Source organism: Choloepus didactylus (genome assembly GCF_015220235.1).
Source record: "Choloepus didactylus isolate mChoDid1 chromosome 24 unlocalized genomic scaffold, mChoDid1.pri SUPER_24_unloc2, whole genome shotgun sequence".
NCBI classification, from domain to species: domain Eukaryota; kingdom Metazoa; phylum Chordata; class Mammalia; order Pilosa; family Megalonychidae; genus Choloepus; species Choloepus didactylus.
In genome coordinates this window covers 1,699,767-1,725,166 of record NW_023637605.1, presented here as the reverse complement: position 1 = coordinate 1,725,166, position 25,400 = coordinate 1,699,767, and the positions used below count along the sequence as shown (strand labels likewise).

Genomic DNA, 25,400 nt, shown 5'->3' with positions numbered 1-25,400 from the left:
AAGGGGAATGGGATGGTCTGGGTGTTCTTTTTAATTTTTATTCTTTTTGTTATTTTGGAGTAATGAAAATATTCTAAAATTGTGGCAATGAATGCACAGCTATATGATGGTACTGTGAGCCACTGACTGTATACTTTGGATGGATTATATGGTGTGTGAACATATCTCAATAAAATTGCATTTTTAAAAAATGGGCAAAAGACTTGAATAGACACCTCCACAGAAGATATACAAATGGCCAAAAAGCACATGTAAAGGTGTTCAACATCATTAGCTATTAGGGAAATGCAAATGAAACCCACAAGGAGATACCACTTCACACCCACTAGAATGATTACTATTAAGAAAACAGAAAATTACAAGTGTTTGAGAGGATGTGGAGAAACAGAAACACTCTTAACACTGTTGGCGGGAATGTGAAATGGTGCAATTGCTGTGGAAGATAGTTTAGCAGTTTCTCAGAAAGTTCAGTATAGAATTATGGTATGACCCAGCAAGCCCACTGCTATGTATATATCCAAAAGAAGTGAAAGCAGGGACTCAAAGAGATATTTGCACACTGGTGTCCTTATTCACAATTGCCAATAGATGGAGGCAACCCAAGTGTCCATCAACCAGTGAATGGATAAACAAAACGTGGTATAAACATACAATGGAATATTATCCAGTCATAAAAAGAATGGAGTTCTGAGACATGTGACAACATTGATGAACCCTGAAGGCATCATGTTGAGTGAAATATGCAAGAAGGACAAATATTGCATGATCCTTAAATTATAGAGTTCCTATTTGAGATAATGGAAAAGTTTTGGTAATGAATGGTTGTGATGGTAACACATTGTGAACATAATTAATAGACTGAAGTATATATTTGAATGTGGTTACAAGGGGAAATTTTAGGTTGCATATATGGTACTAGAATAAAAATTTTTTAAAAAGTCCATGGAACTGTATAACACAAACAGTAAACTCTAAGGTAAACCATGGATTATAGTCAATAGTACAATTATTAAAACTTGCTTTCATCAATTGTAAAAATGTATGAAACTAATGCAAAGTGTTAGTACGGTATATGGGAACTCTGTATTTTATGCATTATTTTCCTGTAAACCCACAACTTCTCTAATTAAAAAAAAATGTGGCAGAGAAAGTCCTTGTCAACCCATTATCATTCTCCCTTTCTTGCTTGCTTACAAAAATCTGATTTTGTGGGAACAGCAATGTACCTAGCAGGAAATACTACATTTCCTAGGCACCCTGGCAGATAGTATTGGCCATGTGATACAATTTCAGCCGAAGAGATGTAAAAAGAAGTTAAGTGAAGGTAGCCCTCAGCAAACCTATTTTTTTCTTCCTTATGTTCTTTCCCATCTCTTCCCTGATTGTAACCCAGACCCAGTGCTGGAGGGAAAGCAGACATCTTGTAACTCTGAGGGGACAAGTGCTCACTAAGGATACTTGAGAGGTTCCTGTTATTAATAGACAAACACTATTCCTAATTGATAGAAGATATGTTCAATGCCTGCAAAGATTTCATAAACTAGCACTCTCACATGACTAGTGGGAAGATAAATTGGTACAACCTTTCTGGAAAGCAATTTGGCAATATGTATCAAGAGTTTTAATAAGGGAAATATGCATGCATTGCTTATGGGAGTGTAAGCAATTTCTTAGAGCCATTGTTAAGTGAGAAAACCAAAGTGCATAATGGCTCCCCCCTACGTGGGATCAGACACCCAGGGGAGTGAATCTCCCTGGCAACGTGGAATATGACTCCCGGGGAGGAATGTAGACCTGGCATCGTGGGACGGAGAACATCTTCTTGACCAAAAGGGGGATGTGAAAGGAAATGAAATAAGCTTCACTGGCAGAGAGATTTCAAAAGGAGCCCAGAGGTCACTCTGGTGGGCACTCTTATGCACAATTTAGACAACCATTTTTAGGTTCTAAAGAATTGGGGTAGCTGGTGGTGGATACCTGAAACTATCAAACTACAACCCAGAACCCATGAATCTCAAAGACAATTGTATAAAAATGTAGCTTATGAGGGGTGACAATGGGATTGGGAAAGCCATAAGGACCACACTCCCCTTTGTCTAGTTTATGGATGGATGAGTAGAAAAATAGGGGAAGGAAACAAACAAACAAACAAACAGACAAAGGTACCCAGTGCTCTTTTTTACTTCAATTGCTCTTTTTCACTTTAATTATTATTCTTGTTATTTTTGTGTGTGTGCTAATGAAGGTGTCAGGGATTGATTTAGGTGATGAATGTACAACTATGTAATGGTACTGTGAACAATCGAATGTACGATTTGTTTTGTATGACTGCGTGGTATGTGAATATATCTCAATAAAATGAAGATAAAAAAAAAAAAAAGATATTATTTACTGTGGAAGTATTATGATTCCCAATCTGGGGAATCCCTGATATCCTCACAAGCATTGGGGACTACCAATTTAGAAGGCCGATACCTCAATCTTGGGGCTTGCCTTATAAAGCTTGTTACTGCAAAGGAGAGGCTAAATCTACTTATAATTGTGCCTACAAGTCACCTCCAGAGAACCTCTTTTGTTGCTCAGATGTGACCTCTCTGTCTAAGCCAACTCTGCAGGTAAACTCACTGCTCTCCCCCCAACATGTGACATGACTCCCAGGGATGAAACTGGACCCAATATCATGGGATTGAGAAAGCATTTTTGACCAAAAGGGGGAAGTGAAATGAAACAAAATAAAGTTTCAGTGGCTGAGAGATCTCAAATAGAGTCAAGATGTCATTCTGGAGGTTATTCTTATACATGATAATATAGATATCCCTTTTTAGTTTTTAGGGTATTGGAATAGCTAGATGGAAATACCTGAAACTGTTGAACTACAACCCAGTAGCCTTGATTTTTGAAGATGATTGTATAACTATGTAGCTTACACAGTGTGACTGTGCAATTCTGAAAACCTTCTGGCTCACATTCCCTTTATCCAGTGTATGGACAGATGAGTAGAAAAATGGGAACAAAAAGTAAATGAATAATAGGGGAGATGGGAGATGGGGTGTTCTGGGTGTTCTTCTTTACTTGTATTTTAATTCTTGTTTTAATTTTTAAAAATCTTTTTGGAGTAATGAAAATGTTCAAAAATCGATTTTGGTGATGAATGCACAAGTATATGATGGTATTGTGAATAACTGATTGTACACTGTAGATGACTGATTGTAGGGTATGTGAATATATCTCAATAAAACTGAATTACAAATTAAAAAAATAAAAATAAACATTACTGCAAGCAATTGAAGAAGACCTAAATAAGTGGAAGGATATTCTGTGTTCATGGAAAAATAAACAAACAGGAAACTGCATGTGTTGGAGAGCGTGTGATAAAATAGGAACACTTAATTACTGCTGTTGGGAATGGAAATTGGTACAGCCATTGTAGAGGACTGTATGGCAGTTCCTCAGGAAGCTATGTATAGAGTTTCCTTAAGACCTGCAATTCCACTACTTGGGATATACCCAGAAGATCTGAAAGCAGGGACGTGAACAGACATTTGCATGCCAATGTTCACAGTGGCATTATTCACAATTGCCAAAAGTTGGAAACAACCCAAGTGTCCATCAACTGATGAATGGATAAACAAAACGTGGTGTATACATATGATGGGACATTATTTAGTAGTAAGAAGGAATGAAGTCCTGAAGCACACAACATGAATGAACCTTGAGGATATTATGTTAAGTGAAATAAGTCAGACACAAAAGGATAAATATTGTATGATCTCACTGATATGAACTAATAATATGTGGCTCATAGACATAAAATACAGAATATAGGTTACCAGGATATAGAATGAGGCTAAAGAATGGGGAATGGTGACTTATATGTGCAGAATATTTAACTAGTTCAAACTTAAATGTTTGGAAATGGACAGAGGTGATGGTAGCACATTATTGTGAGAATAATTAACAGTGCTGAATGGCGTGTGAATGCAGTAAAAAGGGGAAGTTTAGAGTCATGTATGTCACCAGAAGGAAAGCTGGAGGTTAAAACAGTCAATCTGATGGTGGATGATGATTGTGATTAACTGTACAATACAAAAAAGTTCTTTCATGAACTAGAACAAATGTATGACACTATTACAAGGAGTTAATAGTAGAGACACATAAGGGAAAAACAGTACCTATTGCAAATTATGGGCTATAGTGAAGAGTAATATTTTAATATTCTTTCATCAGCAGTAACAAATATATCACACCAATACTAGGCATAAATAATGGGGGGGGGTCAGTAAGGGGAATGGGAGGATTTGGGTTTTCCTTTTTATTTTTATTTATTTACTAGAGTAATGAAAATGCTCAAAAATTGATCATGGGGATGTATGCACAACTATGTGATGATACTGTGAGCCAGTGATGGTATACTTTGGATGGTTTGTATGGTGTGTGAATATATCTCAGTAAAATAGCATAAAATTGTTATAAAAGACATTATTTACAACCAATGCCATAGGAACATGCTAATGATATAATATTAATTTAAAAGACAAGGCATATTTATTGGTTTTCAACTTTTATAGTCTACCTCTAGTCAATGTAGAGCATTAATTGCAAAACAGAATGTAAATGTTAACAACCTTGACAATGCAAATGAAAATGTGTGGCTCATTAAAAGGCTGAAGGAGAAAAGGAAGAGCAGAAGACTAATGCCCGTATCTTACAAAGTAGGTAGTCAAGAGAGACAGACAAGCTGATGGAAGGAGATACAGAAGTTAAGTTGATAAATCAAGAAATGGTGTTACAACCCTATTATATAGAGTTTTAAGGTAATTACCAAGAAAATGAAAACTAGGAGGTTGCTTCTCAGGCATGGGATTGAAGGTGGGGCAAGTAAGGACAAAAGACCATTGGTTTTCATCCTGAACTGCTCTGTACTATTTGATTTGGTACCAGGTACATGTACAACCTTGCTTAAAAGGCCAAAAAATAAAAAAGCAGTATATAATTGTATGTATGATGTGATTTTGAACATATAAAAAAATGCATAGAAGACTAGAAGGAAATATGTCAAAATGTTAACAATGATTGCTTCTCAGCACTGCCCTCCCACTGCCTCCTCAGGCCATAACCTATTTTTTCCTCTGATCACTCCCACACAGTTTAAAATATAGAACATTGGATCACCTTTTGGGCTCCATGGAGCATCATCTGAATTCTTCTTTTTCTTGGGTCGAGATTTCAAAGCAGGGTCATCATCATCAGATTCCAGGGATGGGTAGACTGCATGGAGAGGGGAAAGTAGGGTTACTGAGATCTCAGACAAAAAGGTAAAGACAGAATGATACCTTACTCAGCTCCTCCCATTCACCTAAAATTATAACCTTTACTTAATCCATACTCAAATGCAGGATTTCCTGAGTATGACACATACATTTCATTTCTTTGTACCTTTGCACCTCTGCTGCAAATGCTCCTCCCAGCTTCACTTAATTAACTCCATTCACCCAACATTCATTTAGTGAATAGCTTCATGAATTAATCACCTTTCAAAATTTGACTCTAGATTCACCTTCTCCAAGAAATCTTCCCTCACTCTTCTAGTCTGAGTTAGACATATCTTTCTAAACTTTCCATAGCATCCTGTGCATACTTCTGCAATTATTTGCCACAAAGAACTTAAGAGCTGATTAGTAAATCTGTCACCCCTAATTTACTGTGAGCACAGATGCGTATTATTTGATTTCATACTAATGGAGCCTAACACACAATGAATAGTAGATGCTCCGTAATCTGTTGAATGAATGAATAAAGAAATGGTACACATATTATTCACACAAAGGGAACAAAAAGACCACTTGGGCTGAACTGAGAACAAGATTACTGGAACTGAATGTTCTGAATGACAAAACGCACATATACAAGTATCCCATTTAAGACAAACACACAGAGACATACAGTTTTATCACGCTCTCCTCAAATCCACGTAAGATTTAACAGGAAGATGGTTAATTGAAGTTAACCAGTCTGAGGTGCAGAAATTAAAAAGAGTGAAGAAAAATGAACAGAGACCGAGGAACCTATGGGATGACACCAATCATACCAAGATTCACATTACAGGAGTCCCAGAAGGAAAGGAGACAGAGAAAGGGACAGAAAGAAAATTTACAGAAATAATGGCTGAATACTTCTCAGAGTTCATGAAAGACACGAAACTACATGTACAAGAAGCTCAGTGAAGTCCAAGTAAGATAAACCCACACATAAGACACAAACTCTTGAAGACAAAGACAAAAAGAGAATCTTGAAAGCAGTAAAAAAAAAGAAGTGACTTGTCATAGACAATGAATCCACAATAAGATTAACAGCCAATTTCTCAGCAGAAACCATGAATCCAAGAAAGCAGTGAGATGACATATTTAAAGTGCTTAAAAAAAACTGCCAAGCAAGAATTCTACATGGGGAAAAATTATATTTTAAAAATGAAAGATAAATTAAGACATGCCCAGATAAATTGTAGACCTGCCCCGTAAGAAATGGTAAAGGGAGTCCATCAGCCCAAAAAGAAAGTACACTAGAGAGTACATGAAGCAATAAAGAACACCAACCAGTAACAGTAACCACATAGGTAAATATAAAAGCCAGTATTGCCATATTATTGGATTTTAACTCCTCTTTTTTTCCTATATGATTAAAAGGACAAGAACTATAAAATCTATGTCAATGAGCACACAATGTACAAAGATGTAACTTGTGAGAATAATAACATAAAGGGGGAGACAGTGCTGCATAGAATTTTTGTATGCTCTTTAAACTACATCAGTATTAATTCAAAAGAGATTGTTATAAATTCAAGATGTTAAGTGTAATCCCAAAGGGTAACCATTAAGAAAATTACTAGAAAACATACTGAAAAGGAAATTAGGAGAGAATCAAAATGGTACATTAGAAAAAGTCAATTAAACACAAAAGAAAGCAGTAACTGAAGAATGGAAGAAGAGAAAAAAGATACAAAACATGTAAGAAAACAAAGCAAAATGGCAGAACAAAATCCATCCTTATCAGTAATTACTTTAAATGTAAATGGCTTAAACTCATCAACTGAAAGGCAGAGATTGGCAGAATTGATTTAAAAAACATGATCCAACTACATGCTAGCTATAAGAGATTCACTTTAGATTCAAAGACACAAACAGGTTGAAAAATGAAAAGATAGGAAAATATATTCCATGCAAATAGTAACCAAGAGAGCTAGAGTGGCTATAACAATATCAGACAAAATGGACTTGAAGTAAATAATTGTTACAAGAGACAAAGAAGTACATTATATATTTATAAAAGTGTCAGTCAATCGAGAAAATATAACAAATTAAAAATGTATACACACCCAATAACAGAGCCCACAAAATATATGAAGCAAAAATTTACACCACTGAAGGGAGAAATAGTTCTATTATAATAAATGGAGACTTCAATACCCCACTTTCAATACCGGACAGAACATCTAGACAGAAGATCAATTAGAAAATAGAAGATTTGAGCGATATTCTAAATCAACTAGAACTAACAGACATATAGACCATTTCACCCAACAACAGCAGACTACACATTTTTTCTCAAGTGTCCGCAGGACATTCTCCAGGATAGGCCACATGTTAGGTCTCAAAACAAATCTCAATAAATTTTAAAATACTGAAATCATATAAAGTATCTTCTCCAACCACCCTGGAATGAAACTAACAATCAATAACAGAAAGAAAATTGGAAAATTCAAAAATATATGGAAATTAAACTAATGGGGTCAAACAAGAAATCAAAAGAGACTTAACAAAATACTTTGAGACATAAAAACAAAAATATACCATATCAAAACTTATAGGGTGGGTTTGAGTGGACACTATGGCTATGCATCATCCAGATTTGCCGCAAGCAGGCTGGTGTTGCCATTGAAAGACTGTGAAAAATGTGATGGCAAGTGCATGATCTGTGATTACTATGTGTGTCCCTACACCCTGGTGCACATATGTGATGAGTGTAACTACAGCTCTTATCAGGGGCACTGTATGTTCTGTGGAGGCCCCAGAGTCTCAAAAAAGAAGGGGAGGACATTACTACATGATTACATGATTTTTTCTTGTATTTAAGAAGCAAGGCTCTTGTCCTCCACACTGACATGTTCTCTCTACAAGAGCTTCTAAAATAGGAAAATACCATTTCAGTCTTTTGTGTGAGGAGTTGCCTATGAAGCTGAAGCTATCCTTCATTAACACAGTGAAAAGCGTGTCCTTGTAGCAGCTCTGATGGCAATTATCCTTAATGAAACACCTTCAATGTGTAGTGGGGAGCTATCAGAACAATAAATATGGACATTTTATCTTGTTCAAAAAAACTTATGGGATGCAGTGAAAGCAGTGCTCAGAGAAATGCATAGCAGTAAACACTCAAACATTAAAAAAAGATCTCAAATCAATAATCTAAATTTATACTTTAAGAAGGAACTAGAAAAAGGAGAGCAAACTAAACCTAAAACTAAGAAAGAAAATAAGATTAGACCAGAGATAAATGAAATAAAGAATAGAAAAACAATAGAGAGGATCAATGAAACCATAAGATAGTTCATTGAAAATATCAATAACATTGACAAACTTTTAGCGAGACTGATCAAGAAAAAAAGAGAGAAGACACAAATAACTGAAATCAAAAAAGAAAGGGGGGACATTATTACTGACCTTAAAGAGAAAAAAAGGATTATGAAAGAACAGTATGAAAACTTGTAGGTCAACAAATTATATAATCTAGATAAAATGCACAAATTCCTAGAAGCACACAAACTAACAAAAGACTCAAGAAGAAATACAAAATCTGAACAGACCTATAACAAGCTAACAGATTGACTGATTAATCAAAAATCCCTCAACCAAGAAAAGTTCAGGACCAGATAGCTTCACTGGTGAATTCTACCAAACATGTAAAAAGGAATTAACACCAATCCTAAAACTCTTTCAAAAATAGAAGAGGGAACATTTCCAAACTCATTCTATATGGCCAGCATTACCCTGAATATCAAAAGTAGACAAAGGCATCATAAGAAAAAAAAATAAAGACCCATACCTCTTATGACTATAAATGCAAAAATCCTCAACAAAACACTAACAAATAAAATCCAACAGCATATTAAAAGGATTATGCACCATGACCAAGGGGAATTTATACAAAGATTGAATGGGTGGTACAATGTAAGAAAATTAATCAATGTAATACACCCATTAATAGAAAGAAGGAAAAAACAATGATCATCTCAACCAATGTACAAAAACCACTTGACAAAATCTAACACCTTTTCATAATAAAAACATTCAGAAAACTAGGAAAAGAAGGGAACTTCCTCAACCTGATAAAGGCATTTATGAAAAATCTACAGCTAACGTAAGAATCAACGGAAAAAGACTGAAAGCTTTCCTCCTAAGATCAAGAGTAAGACAAGGATGCCAACTTTCACAACTGCTATTCAATACTGTACTAGAAGTTGTAGCATGAGAAATTAGGGAAGGAAAAGATTTAAAAGCATCCAAATTGGGGGGAAAAAAAAGAAGTAAAACTCTCTATTCACAGATAGTACAATCCTAAATATAAAAATCTAAAGATTAAAAAACCTAGTAGACCAGTAAAAATATTCATCAAAGTTGCAGGGTATAAGATCAATATGCAAAAATCAGTTGTATTTCTATACATTAACAATGAACAATCCAAAAAGAAAATTGAGAAAACCATTCAATTTACAGTAGGATCAAAAAATAATAATGAGGTAAAAGACTTACACCCTGGAAAGTACAAAACACTGAAGAAATGAAAAAATTAAAGACCTAAATAAATGGAAAGATATCCTGTGTTCATGAATTGGAAGACTTAATATTGTTAAATTGGCAATATTCCTAAAAGCAGTCTACAGATTCCATGCAAGTCCTATCAAAATCCCAATGGACTTTTTAGAAGAAGTATAAAAGCTCATCCTAAATTTATTCTGGAGTTGTAAGGGACCCCTAATAGCCAAAATAATCTTGAAAAAGAACAAAGATGGATGGCTCACATTTACTGATTTCAAAACTTAATACAAAGCTACAGTAATCCAAACAGTGTGGTAACTGGCAAAAGGATAGCTATATGGATAAATGGAATAGAACTGAGAGCCTAGAAAAAAACCTATTTATCTATGGTCACTTGATTTTTAATAAGGGGGCCAAGACCATTCAATAGGGAAACAATAACCTCTTTAACAAATGGTGCTATACACAGACACACAGTAAAATAATCAGTAAATTAAAATTATTCAAATGATCCAAAGGGCAGGAGATGTGAAAGAGAGGAATAAAAGGCAAAAGTAACAAGCAGAAAACAATAAAATGGTACACCTAATCCAAACACATCAATAACCACATTAAATGGAAATGACCTAAAGATACCAGTTAAAAGACAGAGATTATCAATATGGATAAAAAATAACAAGATCCAACCAAATGCTCTCTACGAGAAACCCACTTTAAATGCAATGATACTGGTAGGTTAAAAGTAAAAGGATGGATGAACCTCATCGTGTTGAGTGAAAAAAGCCAGAAACAAAAGGACAAATATTGTATGATTTCACTTATATGAAACACCTCAAATATGCAAATTCATAAAAACAGAAAGTAGAATACAGGTTATCCAGGGCTGTGGGGGCAGTGAGGAGTTATTTAATGGTTATAGAGTTTCTCTTTGAGGAGTTGGAACAACTCTGCTAATGGATGGTGGTGATGGTAGTATGCATTGTGAATGTAATTAATGCCATTTAATTATATATGTGAAACTGGTTAAAATGGGAAACTTTATGTTGTATATAGAAACTAAATAAAATTCAAAATCAATAAAATTAAATTAACAAAATTAAAAATTAAAAGGATACAAAAAGATATATCATGGCAGCACTAATTTTTAAATTAATTACTTAATTTCAAAAGTAACTTTAGGAAGTTCCCAAAGACAGGGGCATAGAGAGGTGTGGAATTTAGTTAGTCCTCAAGAGCAACTAGTAAATAGCCAGGAACAAGTAGTAGTAAATAGTCTGGAACAACTGTTGGGGGGCATCCGTGACTGGACTCACATTGTACACCAGCCTGGAATGGGTGGAATGGCTGAGATCAGAGCACAGAACTGTAAGTAAAGCTTCCTAAACTGTGGAGCTGGCGCCCCTACAACAACGGCACAGCAGGATGAGTTGTAGCATTTCCTTGTGGAAAAAGGAAGCAGGCTACCTGGAGTGAAGGGAAGTAACTCAACCAAGCTCCAACTGCTGTTGTAATCAATAAATTTGGGCAACTGAACACAAACCACAAGCATAGATAAACCTGCAGCAAGCAGAAAAGGAACCCTGAGCTCTCTCCCAGCAGAAAGAAAGCGAGCTAATGGAAAAAAATATAAATAAAAACAGAGGCTTTGGAGATGGCTGAGCTCAGAACACTGAAAAAGGGCCGTGTCCCAAGAAGAGGAGCACAGAGAACCGGGTACCAACAGCAGTCGACCGGTGAAACTGGGGGCAGGGGGTGGGGTGGGGACTGGCTCTGAAAAGGGGCTTTTTTTCTTTTTCCTTTTTTTTAAATCTCCAATTCTAAGTAGCTCATTAGAGAAAGCCTCAGGCATTTTCAATCGTCAGTGCTGACCCAGGCAAAGCTGGAGTTAAGAGAGTCAGGGAGACAAAGGAGGAATTCAACTGTACAGGATACTCCCCTAAAGACCTTATCTTCCCTAAGAAAAGGGGGGCAGGGCCCAGTTCAAGTGGCAGCCCCTCCCTCAGAGAATTCAGACTCCAGAACCTGGGGGGGGTAGGTAAGAAAAAAAAAACCAGAAACAACTTAAGCTTGATTTCAGACACCTTCAGCCCCTGGCCGGGACAGGGTCCACTGAGAATCAAACGGACCACACCTCTTTACACCAGTGGGGTGCTGTGGGCTGACAAGTGCCACGTGCAGGACAGGATAGGAAAAGCAGAGTTTAGAGGCCTCACAGGAAAGTATGACAACTTATTGAGTCTCATCCTCAGGGAAACTTGATACTGATTACACCTTCCTCCTGAGACCTGGGCCCTTTTGATCTGGGAAAATCTGATTGGGGTAATCAAGGAAACCAAAAGCCTAGATAACAAAAACTTATGAGTCACATTAGGAAAAACAAAAGATGTGGCTCAGTCAAAGGAACAAACTTATACTTCAAAGGAGATACAAAAGTTGAAACAACTAATTAAAGATCTTCAAATATGCTAAATCAATTCAAAAATCAAGTCAACGAGTTGAATGAAGATATGTTAAAGAGATGAAGGATATAAAGAAGACATTGGGTGAACATAAGGAAGAACTAGAAAGTTTGAAAAAACAATTGGAAAATGGTGGAGTGGTGAGGTATAGAATCTAGTTACACCTCTAGGGCAGCTGGTAAAATAGCCAGGAACTGTATGGAACATCCAGATCAGGGACTTCAGTGACCAGTCATGTATCAATAACCAATGTGTAATGGGTAGAACAGCTTAGATTGCAGCAAAAAACTGTAAGTTTCTCCAGGCAAGGGACCTGACGCCCCTCCACCCCAGGCACAGTAGATTGTCTTGGAGCTAGTTCCCTGAGGGAAAAAGAAACAATCTGCTGGGCGCAAGGCGGAGGCTCAACCCAGCAGCAATCACAGAATTAACAAATTCAGACCCTGAATAAAAGTTCCAAGCACAGATAAACCAGCAGCAGGCACCAAAGGAGCTGGGAGCTATCCATCCAGCAGAGAGGAGGTGGGGATGGCATCAAAAACAACAAAAAAGAAAAGACTTTTGGAATCAGAGGTGTTCAGAATACTGGAAAAGGTCTGGGATCCAAGAAAAGGGGGCACATAGACATGGTTACCAAATCGGGTCCGGCTCTGAAAAGGGATTTTTTTTCTTTCTTGTTCTCCTACTCCTTATCTTTTTATTTTTCAATAGCCCATTAGAGGTCCTGCTTCAGCACTGTACCAGGCAAGGGCAGAATTAAGAATTAAAATTGTCTGAGAGTAACTATTCAGGTGAAAGAGATAAGGGTCTTATCTTTAAATAGCCCATACCTGGACTGAGAAAACTTGGAGGCTGGGGAAAGACCTTGAAAAGGATTTGTTGGTCTTTTTTTTTTTTTTGAAACAACTATTCTAACTAGCTCATTACAGAAAGCCTCAGATATTTGCAATCACCCCTGGATCCAGGCAAGGTCAGAGCTGTGATAGGTCCGAGAGACAAAGCAATGAATCTAGTGGGGGAGACAATTCCCTAAAGGGCATAACTTTCCCAAAACAAGGGGGGCAGGGCCCAGCTCAAGTGGCCACCCTCCCTCAGAGAACTCAGACCCCAGGGGCTGGAAAACAGAAACCAACTTGAGTCAGCCACACCCCTGTCAGGGAGAGGGTTTGGGGAGAATGAAAGGCACCTGTAGCAAAACTCTACACTGGCGGGGAGCTGCGGGCTGACAAGCACCACCTGCTGGATGGGACAGGAAAAGCACAGAGTTGAGAGGCTTCACAGGAGGGTCTGACAACCTGCAATATCTCAGTCTCAGGGGAACTTCATACCCTCTTCCTGAGACCTGGGCCTCTCTGGGAAATCTGACAGGGGTCGATCATGTCAGGGGAGACCCTTTCACAAAAAGTTACACAGAGACAGGTCAAGAATCAGCAAAACAAGAGGTGAAAAATTCTGATCAACCAAACAGAAGCTAGGTTAGAGATCTAGAATAAGTTGACCTGCACACCAAAGAACAAATACAGAACAAAGCCAACCAACAAGAAAACCGTAGGTAAAAGATGAAACGCAAACTCCAGAATAAATCAATCAAGAAACTCAGATGCCTAGGCAGCTAAAAATAATGACCCATACTAGGAAACACAAAAATATGAACCAGCCTAAGGAACAAACTAACATTTCAACTGAGATACAGGAATTGAAACAACTAATTAAAGAAGTTCAAACAAACATACAAAATCAATTCAAAAATCAAATCAATGAACTGAGGGAAGATACAGCAAAAGAGATGAAGGTTATAAAGAAGAAACTGGGCGAACATAAGGAGGAACTCAAAAGTTTGAAAAAACAAATGGCAGAACTTATGGGAGTGAAAGGCAGAATAGAAGAGATGAAAAACACAACGGAGACTTATGACACCAGATTTGAAGAGGCAGAAGAAAGAATAAGTGAACTAGAAGACAGGAACAGAAGAGGAAAGGCACAGAAAGAATAACAGAAGAAACAATCACTGAAAATTTTCCATCTCTTATGAAAGACATAAAATTACAGACTCAAGAACTGCAGCATACCCCAAACAGAATATATCCCTATAGACCTACTCCAAGACACTTACTGATTAGACTGTCCAATGTCAAAGGCAAAGAGAGAATTCTGAAAGCAGAAAGAGAAAAGCAATCTATCACATACAAGGAAAACTCAATAAGACTATGTGCAGATTCCTCAGTATAAACCATGGAAGCGAGAAGGCAGTGCTATGATATATTTAAGATACTGAAAGAGAAAAACTGCCAACCAAGAATACTATATCCTGCAAAACTGTCATTCAAAAACGAGGGAGAGTTTAAAATATTCTCAGACATTGAGAGAGTTTGTGAACAAGATACTTGCTCTACAGGAAATACTAAAGGAAGCACTACAGGCAGATAGGAATAGACAGGAGAGAGTGGTTTGGAGCACAATATTGGGTGATGGTAGCATAATATTGTAAGTACACTGAACAAAGATGACTGTGAGTGAGTACAGTTGAAAGTGGAAGGTTAGGGGCATGTAGGACACCAGAAGGAAAGACAGAAGATAAGCACTGGCACTGTATAATTAGTGAAACCTAGAGTAGTCAATGGTTGTGATTAAATGTACAAATATAAGAATATTTTTACATAAGGGAGAACAAATGTGTCAACTTTGCAAGGTGTTAAAAATGGGGTGGTATTGGGGGAAAAATGCAATCAAAGCAAACTAGAGTCTGTAGTTAACAGTAACATTGTAATATGCTTCCATTAATTGTAACAAAGGCAATATAGCAAAGCTAAATGTCTATAAGAAGGGGATATAAAGGAAGGGTACGGGATTCTTGGCATTGGTGTTGTCTGATTTTTTTGTGGTATTTAATTTTAATTTTATTTTTTCTTTTATTGCTTTCTAGTCATTTTTTCCTTTCTTTTTTCTTTTTTTTTTGCCTCTTACTCTTTCTTTGTGGAAGAAACTGAAATGCCCTCATATAGACAGTGGAGGTGAATGTGTAACTATGCAATTATACAGGAAACCACTGATTGTTTTCCTGGATGGAATGTATGGTGTATGAATAAAACCATCTAAAAATAAACAGAGGGATACAAGTGCTGGAGAGAATGGGGAGAAAGGGATGTACCTAATCACCGTTGCTGGGGAAGTAGAATGATGCAGCCCATCTGGAGAGCAGTGTGGTGGTTCACAGGAAACCAAGCATGGGGTTGCCGTATGGTCCTGCAACTCAGTTATTGGGTATATACTTGGAAGAATTGAAAAAAGGGACATGAATGGACATTTGCACAGTGGGGTTTATGGTGTCAGTATTCATGATTTGCAGTGGATGGAGTAGCCTAAGGGTACATCAACTGATGAATGGAATGATGAACCATGGTGTATTCATATAATGGAATACTGAGCTGCTACAAGGAGAGAAGTTGTGAGCTGAACAGACATCAAGGACAATATGTTGAGTGAAATAAACCAGAAATGAAAAGAAAAACATTATAATGCCTCACTAATATGTGCAAACTCTGAGAACTAAGTCTGAGAGCATAGGTTATCAGGGGAAGGCTTATCATAACGGTTCCTAGATTGTAAGCTCTTACAACAGTTACATCTATTCCAGAGCTGTAATGGCTATTTCTAAATTCTGATATGCTAAGCTCTTTGTGTATAACCTGGTCAGTCCCTGGAACTACAGGTATCTGTGACACCTGAGACTTAGAGCCAGAGTCTGCCAGCTATGAATGGCAGCATTATCCCATACAACAAATGTTAGAGTCTGAAAAAAGAGCTATCAGACTTCAATTAGAGATATGAACGAAATGGACCTGGTTAGGACTAGGGTAACTCAGACTAAACGGTAAAGGATGATAGTGACAGTGCTTTGAAAACTTCAACTCCTCTGTGAGACTAAAGGAAGAGATGTTTATTAGGTGCAAAATCTATATTTTTTGTAACACACTATATAATTTAACTTCTATGGTCAGTTTATTCAAACAACATAATTATGTGGAACATTATATAGAGAGTACAGTCTGGTTGGTTTGTACAGGTTATAGTGTGAAGCCCCAATACACCCCAGAGTAATTTGGATAGAGAATAAAAATGCATTTGCAAAGCCCCCTTGAGGGACTGGGGGAAAATGTGGAAATATCAAATTTCCCCACCCGGGGAATTAATAATAGTCTCACAAGAATTGGGGGCTAGCAATTTAGAAGGTTGAGGCCTCAATCTTGGGGCTTGCCCTTATGAAGTTTGTTACTGCAAAGGAGGTTAAATCTACTTAAAACTGTACCTAAGATCCCCCACCCCAAGAGAACCTCTTTTGTAGCTCAGATGTAGACTCTCTCTAAGCCAACTCTGCAGGTAAACTCACTGCCTTCCCCCCTACGTGGGCCATGATTCCCAGAGGTGTAAATCTCCCTGGCAATGTGGGACATGACTTGCAGGGATGAGCTTGGCCTTGGCATTGTGGGATTAAGAAAGCCTTCTTGGACCAAAAGGGGGAAATGAAACAAAGTAAAGTTTCAGTGGCTGAGAGATCTCAAATAGAGTCCAGAGGTCATTCTGGAGGTTATTCTTATGCATTATATAGATACCTCTTTTTATTATTAGTGTATTGTAATAACTAGAAGGAAATACCTCAAAATGTTGAACTGCAAACCAGTAGCCTTTATTCTTGAAGATTATTGTATAACTATATAACTTACACTGTTGTGACTGTGTGATTATGAAAACTTTGTGACTCCCACTCCCTTTATCCACTGTATGGACAGATGAGTAGAAAAATGAGGACAAAAAGTAAATGAATATTTTTAAAAGGAAAGATGGGGGGTATGGGATGCTTCGGGTGTTCTTTTTTACTTTAACTTTTATTATTATTCTTTTTTGTGTGTGGTAATGAAAATGTTCAAAAATTTATTTTGGTGATGAAGGCACAACTATTTAATGGTACTGTGAACAACTGATTGCACACTATGGATGACTGCATGGTATGTGAATACATCCCAGTAAAATTGAATTAAAAAAGTAACTTTAGGGCAAGAATAATTACCAGGGATTAAAGTGATATAACATGATGATAAGAGGTTAAATTTCCTAAGAGGACATAATCTCAAATATGGATGCAGCTAACAACCAGCTTCAATATATATGAAGCAAAAACTGATGGACCTGAGAGAGGAAATAGACAAATCCTCCATTATAGTTAGAGACCTCAACATACCTCTCTCAATAATCAATAAAACAAGTAGACAGAAAAACAGCACCATCGTCCAATATGACCTAATTGACATTTATAGCACACTCAATGCAACAGCAGCAGAACATACATTCTTCTCAAGTTCACAAAGAAAGTTTCATCAAGATAAACTAAATCCAGGGTAATAAAATCTTAATAAATTTAAATGAATTGAAATCATAGAATGTATGCTCCCTGACCATACCTGACTTAGAGCAGAAATCAATAACAGAAGGATAACTGTAAATTTCCCAGTACTTTGAAATTAAACACATTCTAAATAATCCACTAGTCAAAGAGCATCAATGATCTAAATATAAAAACTTAAACCATGAAACTCTTAGATGAAAACAAAGAGGAAAATCATTATGATCTGTGCTTGTCAATGACTTGTTAGATATAAGACCAAATGCATAAGCAACAAAAGAAAAAAGATAAACTGGACTTCTTCAAAATTAAGAACTTTTGTGCATCAAAGGACATTATCAGAAACTGAAAAGACAACCTACAGAATGGGAGAAAATAGTTGCAAATCATATATCTGGTAAAACTTTAATAGCTACAATATATAAAAATTCCTATGACTCAATAACAAAAAGACAAACAACTCAATTAAAAATGGGCGAAGGACTTGAACAGACATTTCTCCAAAGAAAATATACAACTGGCCAATAAGCACATGAAAAGATGCTCAATTATCATTAGCCATTATGGAAATGGAAATGAAAACCATCAGATAGTATTTCATGCCCACCAGGATGGCTATTATTTTTAAAATGGGAAATAACAAGTGTTGGTGAGAATGTGAAGAAATTGGAACTCTGGTGCATTGCTGTGGGGAATGTAAAATGGTGCAGCCACTGTAGAAACAGTTACTGATTCCTCAAAAAGTTAAACACAGAATTACCAAATAATCCAGCAATTCCACTCCTAGGTGTATACCCCAGAAAACTGAAAGCAGGAACTCAAACAGATACTTGCACACCAATGTTCATAGTAGCATTATTTACCAATAGCCAAAAAGTGAAAACAACTCAATTGTCCACTGAAAGAGCAATAGATAAACAAAATGCGGTATACATACAGATTGGAATATTATTCAGACATGAGAAGGAATTAAGTGCTGATTCATGCAACAACAAAGATGAGCCTTGAAAACATTATAGTAAGTGAAATAAGCCAGAAATAAAAGGACAAATATCATGCAATGTTTCATAAAATATCTAGAATAAGGAAATTCATAGAGATTAGAGGTTACCAGGGGCTGAAGAGAAAGGGAATGGGGACTTACTGCTTAATGTTTACAGTTTCTATTTTGGGTAATGAAAAAGTTTTGATAACGGGTGGTGGTGATGGTAGCACAACATTGTAAATGTAAGTAATGTCATTGAATTGTACACTTAAAATGGTTAAAATGGCAAAGAAAGAAATGAAGGAAGGAAAGAAGAGAGAAAGAAAGAAAGAAAGAAAGGCAGGCAGGCTGCAAGGAAATTAAAAATATTTTAAACTGAATGAAAATGAAAATACAAACATAATATTTGTGGGATGCAGATAAAGTGGTGCTTAGAGGGAAATTTAAAGCATTAAATGTTTACATTAGAAAAGAGGTTTCAATCAAAATCTGACACTTCAACCTTAAGAAACTAGAAAAAGAGAGCAAAATAAACTCAAAACGAGCAGAAGGATAGAAATAATAAACTTAAGAGCAGAAAGCAATGAAACTGACAGAGAAAAATAGAGAAAATGAAATGAAAAGCTGGTCCTTTAAAAAGATCAATAAAATTGATACAACTCCAACAACAATGGCAAAGAAACAAAAGAGAAAAAACACAAATTGCTAATATTAAGAATGAATACCTAGGTTCCTATCTGAGATTCTATAAAAGTTTCACTCACTAAGTTTATCTCTCAGAAATTTAAATCCACCAGTGTTCCTATGCCAGAGAAGTCCTAAAACCCAGAGTCAACAGCCTCTTTAAGAACAACAACCAGATGCAGCCCCCTTCCCCATAATGTCGACAACCCTTTTCAATATAAACAAGTTAGGATGGTCACTGTCTAGACACCCTGAAGATTGTGAAAGCGATTAAATGAGAGGAAGGAGTAGTAACAGACAAGATAGGATTTACAAAGGATTACGAATACTGAATCTTTATATAAATATTTTTTAGATGCTAGGGTATTAGACTAGCTAGAAGGAAATAACTGAAATGGTGGAACTGTAACCCATAACATTCTTTGAAATTTGCTCCATAGCTACTCATTAAATTTTATTTTGAAAGTTATTACCTTTCTGTATATATCTTATATTTCACAATACAGAAATAACTGAAACCGTAGGACTGTAACCCATAACGTTCTTTGAAATTACCTATATAACTACTTGTTAAATTGTACTTTGAAAGTTATCACCTTTCCGTATATATGTTGTATTTCACAATAAGGAAATAACTGAAATTGTGGAAATGTAACCCATAACATTCTTTGAAATTTGCTAAGTACTTGTTAGATCATACTTTGAAAGTTATCACTGTTAATGTATATATATTAAATTTCATAATAAAAAATATCTATAAAAAAGGAATGAAAAGGTTGGTAGTAGCACAACACTGTAAATGTGATTAATGCCACTAAATTGTATGCTTGGGAGTAGATGAGACAGGAAATTTTATGTTTTATGTATGTTACCAAAATTTTTTTTTAAGTGAAAGACTAAAAAGACGGTGACAATTAATAATGGATCTAATAATGGAAAAGAAAAGGCCCAAAAGGAAATTGTAGGGACAAGTGAAAAAATTGGAATATAGACTGTATGCTTTATATCAATGTTAGATTTGGTGTACTTGATAATTGTACTTACTGTGGTTACATAAGTGAGGATCCCTGTTCTTAGGAAACATACATGGAAGTATTAAGTAGTAAAGGATCATATGTGTGAAACCTACTCTCAAATGTTTAGAAGACAGACAGATACAGATGAAAGAGAGAGACAGAGAGACAGAGAGAGAGAGAGAGGAAAGAAGGAGGGAAGGAAGGAAAAGGAAAGAAAAGAAAGGGAATCAACAAATGTGGCAAAATGTTACAAACTGATAAAGCTGGGTATCTGGTTAGGGAGTATGTTGGAGTTTTCTGTATTATTTTTGCAACTTCCCTTGTAAGTTTGAAATTATTTCAAAATAAAATGTTTATTTAAAAAAAGAATGAAAATGGGGATATCAATAAAGACCCCACAGACATTAAAAGGATAATAGGGGAATACCATAAACTACCATAAACAACCATAATATAATAGGGGAATACCATAAACAACTATATTCACATAAATTCATTGTAAGACATGAATTACCAAAACTCATCGAAGATGAAAACTGACAACCTGCATAATCCTTTACCTGTTAAAGAAAACAAATCCATAGTCGAACCCTGAAAAATAAATGCAGGCCCAGATGGTTTCACTGGCAAATTCTACTAAAGAAGAAATGACAACTCTACACAAGCTCTTCCAGAGAACAGAAGGGAGTATTTCCCAACTCATTCATTGAGGCCAGCATTACTTTGATACCAAAACTAGAGAAAGGCTATACAAGGAAAGAAAACCACAGACCAATATCCCTCATTAACACAGACACAAAATATAGTGAAATACTAGCAAATCAAGTCAGCAATACATACAACGAATAATACACCAAGATCAAGTGAAGTATATCCCAGGCATGCAAGGATCTTTCAATATTAAAAACCAATCAGTATAACCAACCATATTAACAAACTAAAGAAGAAAAACCACATGATCATATCCATTGATGGAACTAAAAACACTGGACAAAATTCTACACACAGTCATGATAAAACCACTCAGCAAAATACAATAGAAGGCAACTTCCTTAAGCTGATAACCTACAGCTAACAACATACTTAATGGCTGAAGACTGAATGCTTTTACCCTTAGACTGGGAACAAGATAAGGATGTCCACTCTCACCATTCCTATTCCCTTTGCTTAAAGTCCTAACCAGAGCAAAAAGGCAGGGAAAAAATAAAAGATATATAGATTGGGAAAAAAAGGAGGAAAGTTGTTCCTACTTGCAGATGACATGGAGATCTACAGAGAAAATCCAGAGGAATTTACAAAAAAGCTCCTATAAGTGAGTTTAGTAAAGTTGCAGGATACAAGGTCAACACACAAAAATCTACCATATTTATATATGCTAGCAAAAAAACAATTGAAAACCAAAAATTAAGATAAAGATACCAAATACAACAGCTCCAAAAAAATGCAGAATTTAGGGATAAATCTAACAAAACATGTGCAGGATCTGCATGTGGATGAAAGAAATAAAAAGTCCTAAATATGGAGGGACATACCATGTACAGGGATTGGAAGATGCAATATACTTAAGATGTCAAATTTCCCCAAATTGATCTACAGATTTAACAAAATTCCAAACAAAATCCCAACAGAAATGTTTATGAATTCAGACTAACTTATTCTAAAACTGATATGGAAAGGCAAAGCTGTAGAAATCATACTATTCGATTTTAAGCATTACTATAAAGCTATAGTAATCAAGAAAGTGTGGTATTGGCAAAGGGATAGACATATAGATCAATGAAATAAAATAAAAAGCCCAGAAACAGATGCACACAAATATGGCCTTTTCATTTTTGACAAAGGTGAAAATACAATTCAATGGAAAAAAGGATACTCTTTTCAACCATGTTGGAACAATTGGACATCCCTATGCAAAAAGAAAAAAAAAAGAACAAACCTCAAACTAAACGTACTTTATATAAAAATTTACTCAAAATGGACCACAGATATAAATGTAAAACCTAAAAATACAAAACTTTTAGACGAAAAAATAGGAAAAAATCATCATTACTGGGGGCTATACAAAGAGCTGTTAAATGAGACACCAAAAGCATAATCCATAAAAGATAAAATTGACAAATTGAATTTATAGAAAATAGAAGCATTGGCTTTATGAAAGACAGTGTTAAGAGAATGAAAGACAAACTAAGATTGGGAGAAAATATTTGCAAATCATGTATCTATCAAGGGACTTGTATACAGAATAAAGAACTTGCAAAGCTCAACAGCCAAGAAAAGAAACAACTCAATTTAAAAAGGGGCAAAAGTTGTTCAAAAGTGTCAGTTTAGGAGGCGGGGCAAGATGGCAGACTGGTGAGCTGTATGTTTTAGTTACTCCTCCAGGAAAGTAGGTAAAAAGCCAGGAACTGCGTGGACTGGACACCACAGAGCAATCTGTCTTTGGGCATACTTCATACAACACTCATGAAAACGTGGAACTGCTGAGATCAGCGAAATCTGTAAGTTTTTGCGGCCAGGGGACCCGCGCCCCTCCCTGCCAGGCTCAGTCCCGGGGGAGGAGGGGCTGTCAGCTCCAGGAAGGAGAAGGGAAAATTGCAGTGGCTGCTCTTATCGGAAACTCATTCTACTGATTCAAACTCCAACCATAGATAGACTGAGGCCAGACACCAGAGACTCTGAGAGCAGCCAGCCCAGCAGAGAGGAGACGGGCATAGAAGGAAAACAACACGAGAAGCTCCAAAGTAAAAGCAGAGGAATTTTGGAGTTCTGGTGAACACAGAAAGGGGAAGGGCGGAGATCAGGCCTTGAGGCGCATATGCAAATCCCGAAGCAAGGCTGATCTCTCTGCCCTGGGCACCTTTCCTTAATGGCACTGGTTGCTTTGTCTATTAGCATTTCAATAACCCATTAGATCTCTGAGGAGGGCCGTTTTTTTTTTTTTTTTTTTTTTTTTTTAAATCCTTTTCGCTTTTTCTAAAACAATTACTCTAAGAAGCTCAATACAGAAAGCTTCAAAGAATTGAAATTTGGGCACGTCAAGTCAAGAGCAGATCTAAGAGAGCTCTGAGACAAAAGGCAATAATCCAGTGGCTGAGAAAATTCACTAAACAACACAACTTCCCAAGAAAAGGGGGGTGTCCGCTCACAGCCACCATCCTGGTGGACAGGAAACACTCCTGCCCATCGCCAGCCCCATAGCCCAGAGACAACCCAGTGTGACGGAAGTGCTTCAAATAACAGGCACACACCACAAAACTGGGCGTGGACATTAGCCTTCCCTGCAACCTCAGCTGAATGTCCCAGAGCTGGGAAGGGGGAGCAGTGTGAATTAACAGAGCCCCATTCAGCCATCATTTGAGCAGACTGGGAGCCTCCCAACACAGCCCAGCAGCCCAGAACTGCCCTGGGGGGACGGCACTCACCTGTGACATAGCACAGTCATCCCTCAACAGAGGACCCGGGGTGCACAGCCTGGAAGAGGGGCCCACTTGCAAGTCTCAGGAGCCATACGCCAATACCAAAGACTTGTGGGTCAGTGGCAGAGACAAACTGTGGCAGGACTGAACTGAAGGATTAGACTATTGCAGTAGCTTTAAAACTCTAGGATCATCAGGGAGATTTGATTGTTAGGGCCACCCCCCCTCCCCGACTGCCCAGAAACACGCCCCACATACAGGGCAGGCAACACCAACTACACACGCAAGCTTGGGACACCAATTGGGCCCCACAAGACTCACTCCCCCACTCACCAAAAAGGCTAAGCAGGGGAGATCTGGCTTGTGGAGAACAGGTGGCTCGTGGACGCCACCTGCTGGTTAGTTAGAGAAAGTGTACTCCACGAAGCTGTAGATCTGATAAATTAGAGATAAGGACTTCAACTGGTCTACAAACCCTAAAAGAACCCTATCAAGGTCAGCAAATGCCACGAGGCCAAAAACAACAGAAAATTATAAAGCATATGAAAAAACCAGACGATATGGATAACCCAAGCCCAAGCACCCAAATCAAAAGACCAGAAGAGACACACCTAGAGCAGCTACTCAAAGAACTAAAGATGAACAATGAGACCCTAGTACGGGATATGAAGGAAATCAAGAAGACCCTAGAAGAGCATAAAGAAGACATTGCAAGACTAAATAAAAAAATGGATGATCTTATGGAAATTAAAGAAACTGTTGACCAAATTAAAAAGATTCTGGACACTCATAGTACAAGACTAGAGGAAGTTGAACAACGAATCAGTGACCTGGAAGATGACAGAATGGAAAATGAAAGCATAAAAGAAAGAATGGGGAAAAAAATTGAAAAACTCGAAATGGACCTCAGGGATATGATAGATCATATGAAACGTCCGAATATAAGACTCATTGGTGTCCCAGAAGGGGAAGAAAAGGGTAAAGGTCTAGGAAGAGTATTCAAAGAAATTGTTGGGGAAAACTTCCCAAATCTTCTAAACAACATAAATACACAAATCATAAATGCTCAGCGAACTCCAAATAGAATAAATCCAAAAAAACCCACTCCGAGACATATCCTGATCACACTGTCAAACATAGAAGAGAAGGAGCAAGTTCTGAAAGCAGCAAGAGAAAAGCAATTCACCACATACAAAGGAAACAGCATAAGACTAAGTAGTGACTACTCAGCAGCCACCAGGGAGGCGAGAAGGCAGTGGCATGATATATTTAAAATTCTGAGAGAGAGGAATTTCCAGCCAAGAATACTTTATCCAGCAAAGCTCTCCTTCAAATTTGAGGGAGAGCTTAAATTTTTCACAGACAAAGAAATGCTGAGAGAATTTGCTAACAAGAGACCTGCCCTACTGGAGATACTAAAGGGAGCCCTACAGACAGAGAAACAAAGACAGGACAGAGAGACTTGGAGAAAGGTTCAGTACTAAAGAGATTCGGTATGGGTACAATAAAGGATATTAATAGAGAGAGGGAAAAATATGGCAAACATAATCCAAAGGATAAGATGGCCGATTCAAGAAATGCCTTCACGGTTTTAACGTTGAATGTAAATGGATTAAACTCCCCAATTAAAAGA

At 37.0% G+C, this 25,400-nt stretch overlaps 1 protein-coding gene across 1 annotated transcript in view; it reads right to left on the bottom strand.

Moving 5' to 3' along the window:
* PHF8 (PHD finger protein 8) overlaps positions 1-25,400 on the bottom strand; it is a 197,254-nt gene that overhangs the window by 91,655 nt on the left and 80,199 nt on the right. The window contains exon 18 of the mRNA XM_037823762.1: positions 5,173-5,268. Coding sequence (XP_037679690.1) covers positions 5,173-5,268 — 96 coding nt within the window. The remainder of the gene's footprint in view (positions 1-5,172; positions 5,269-25,400) is intronic.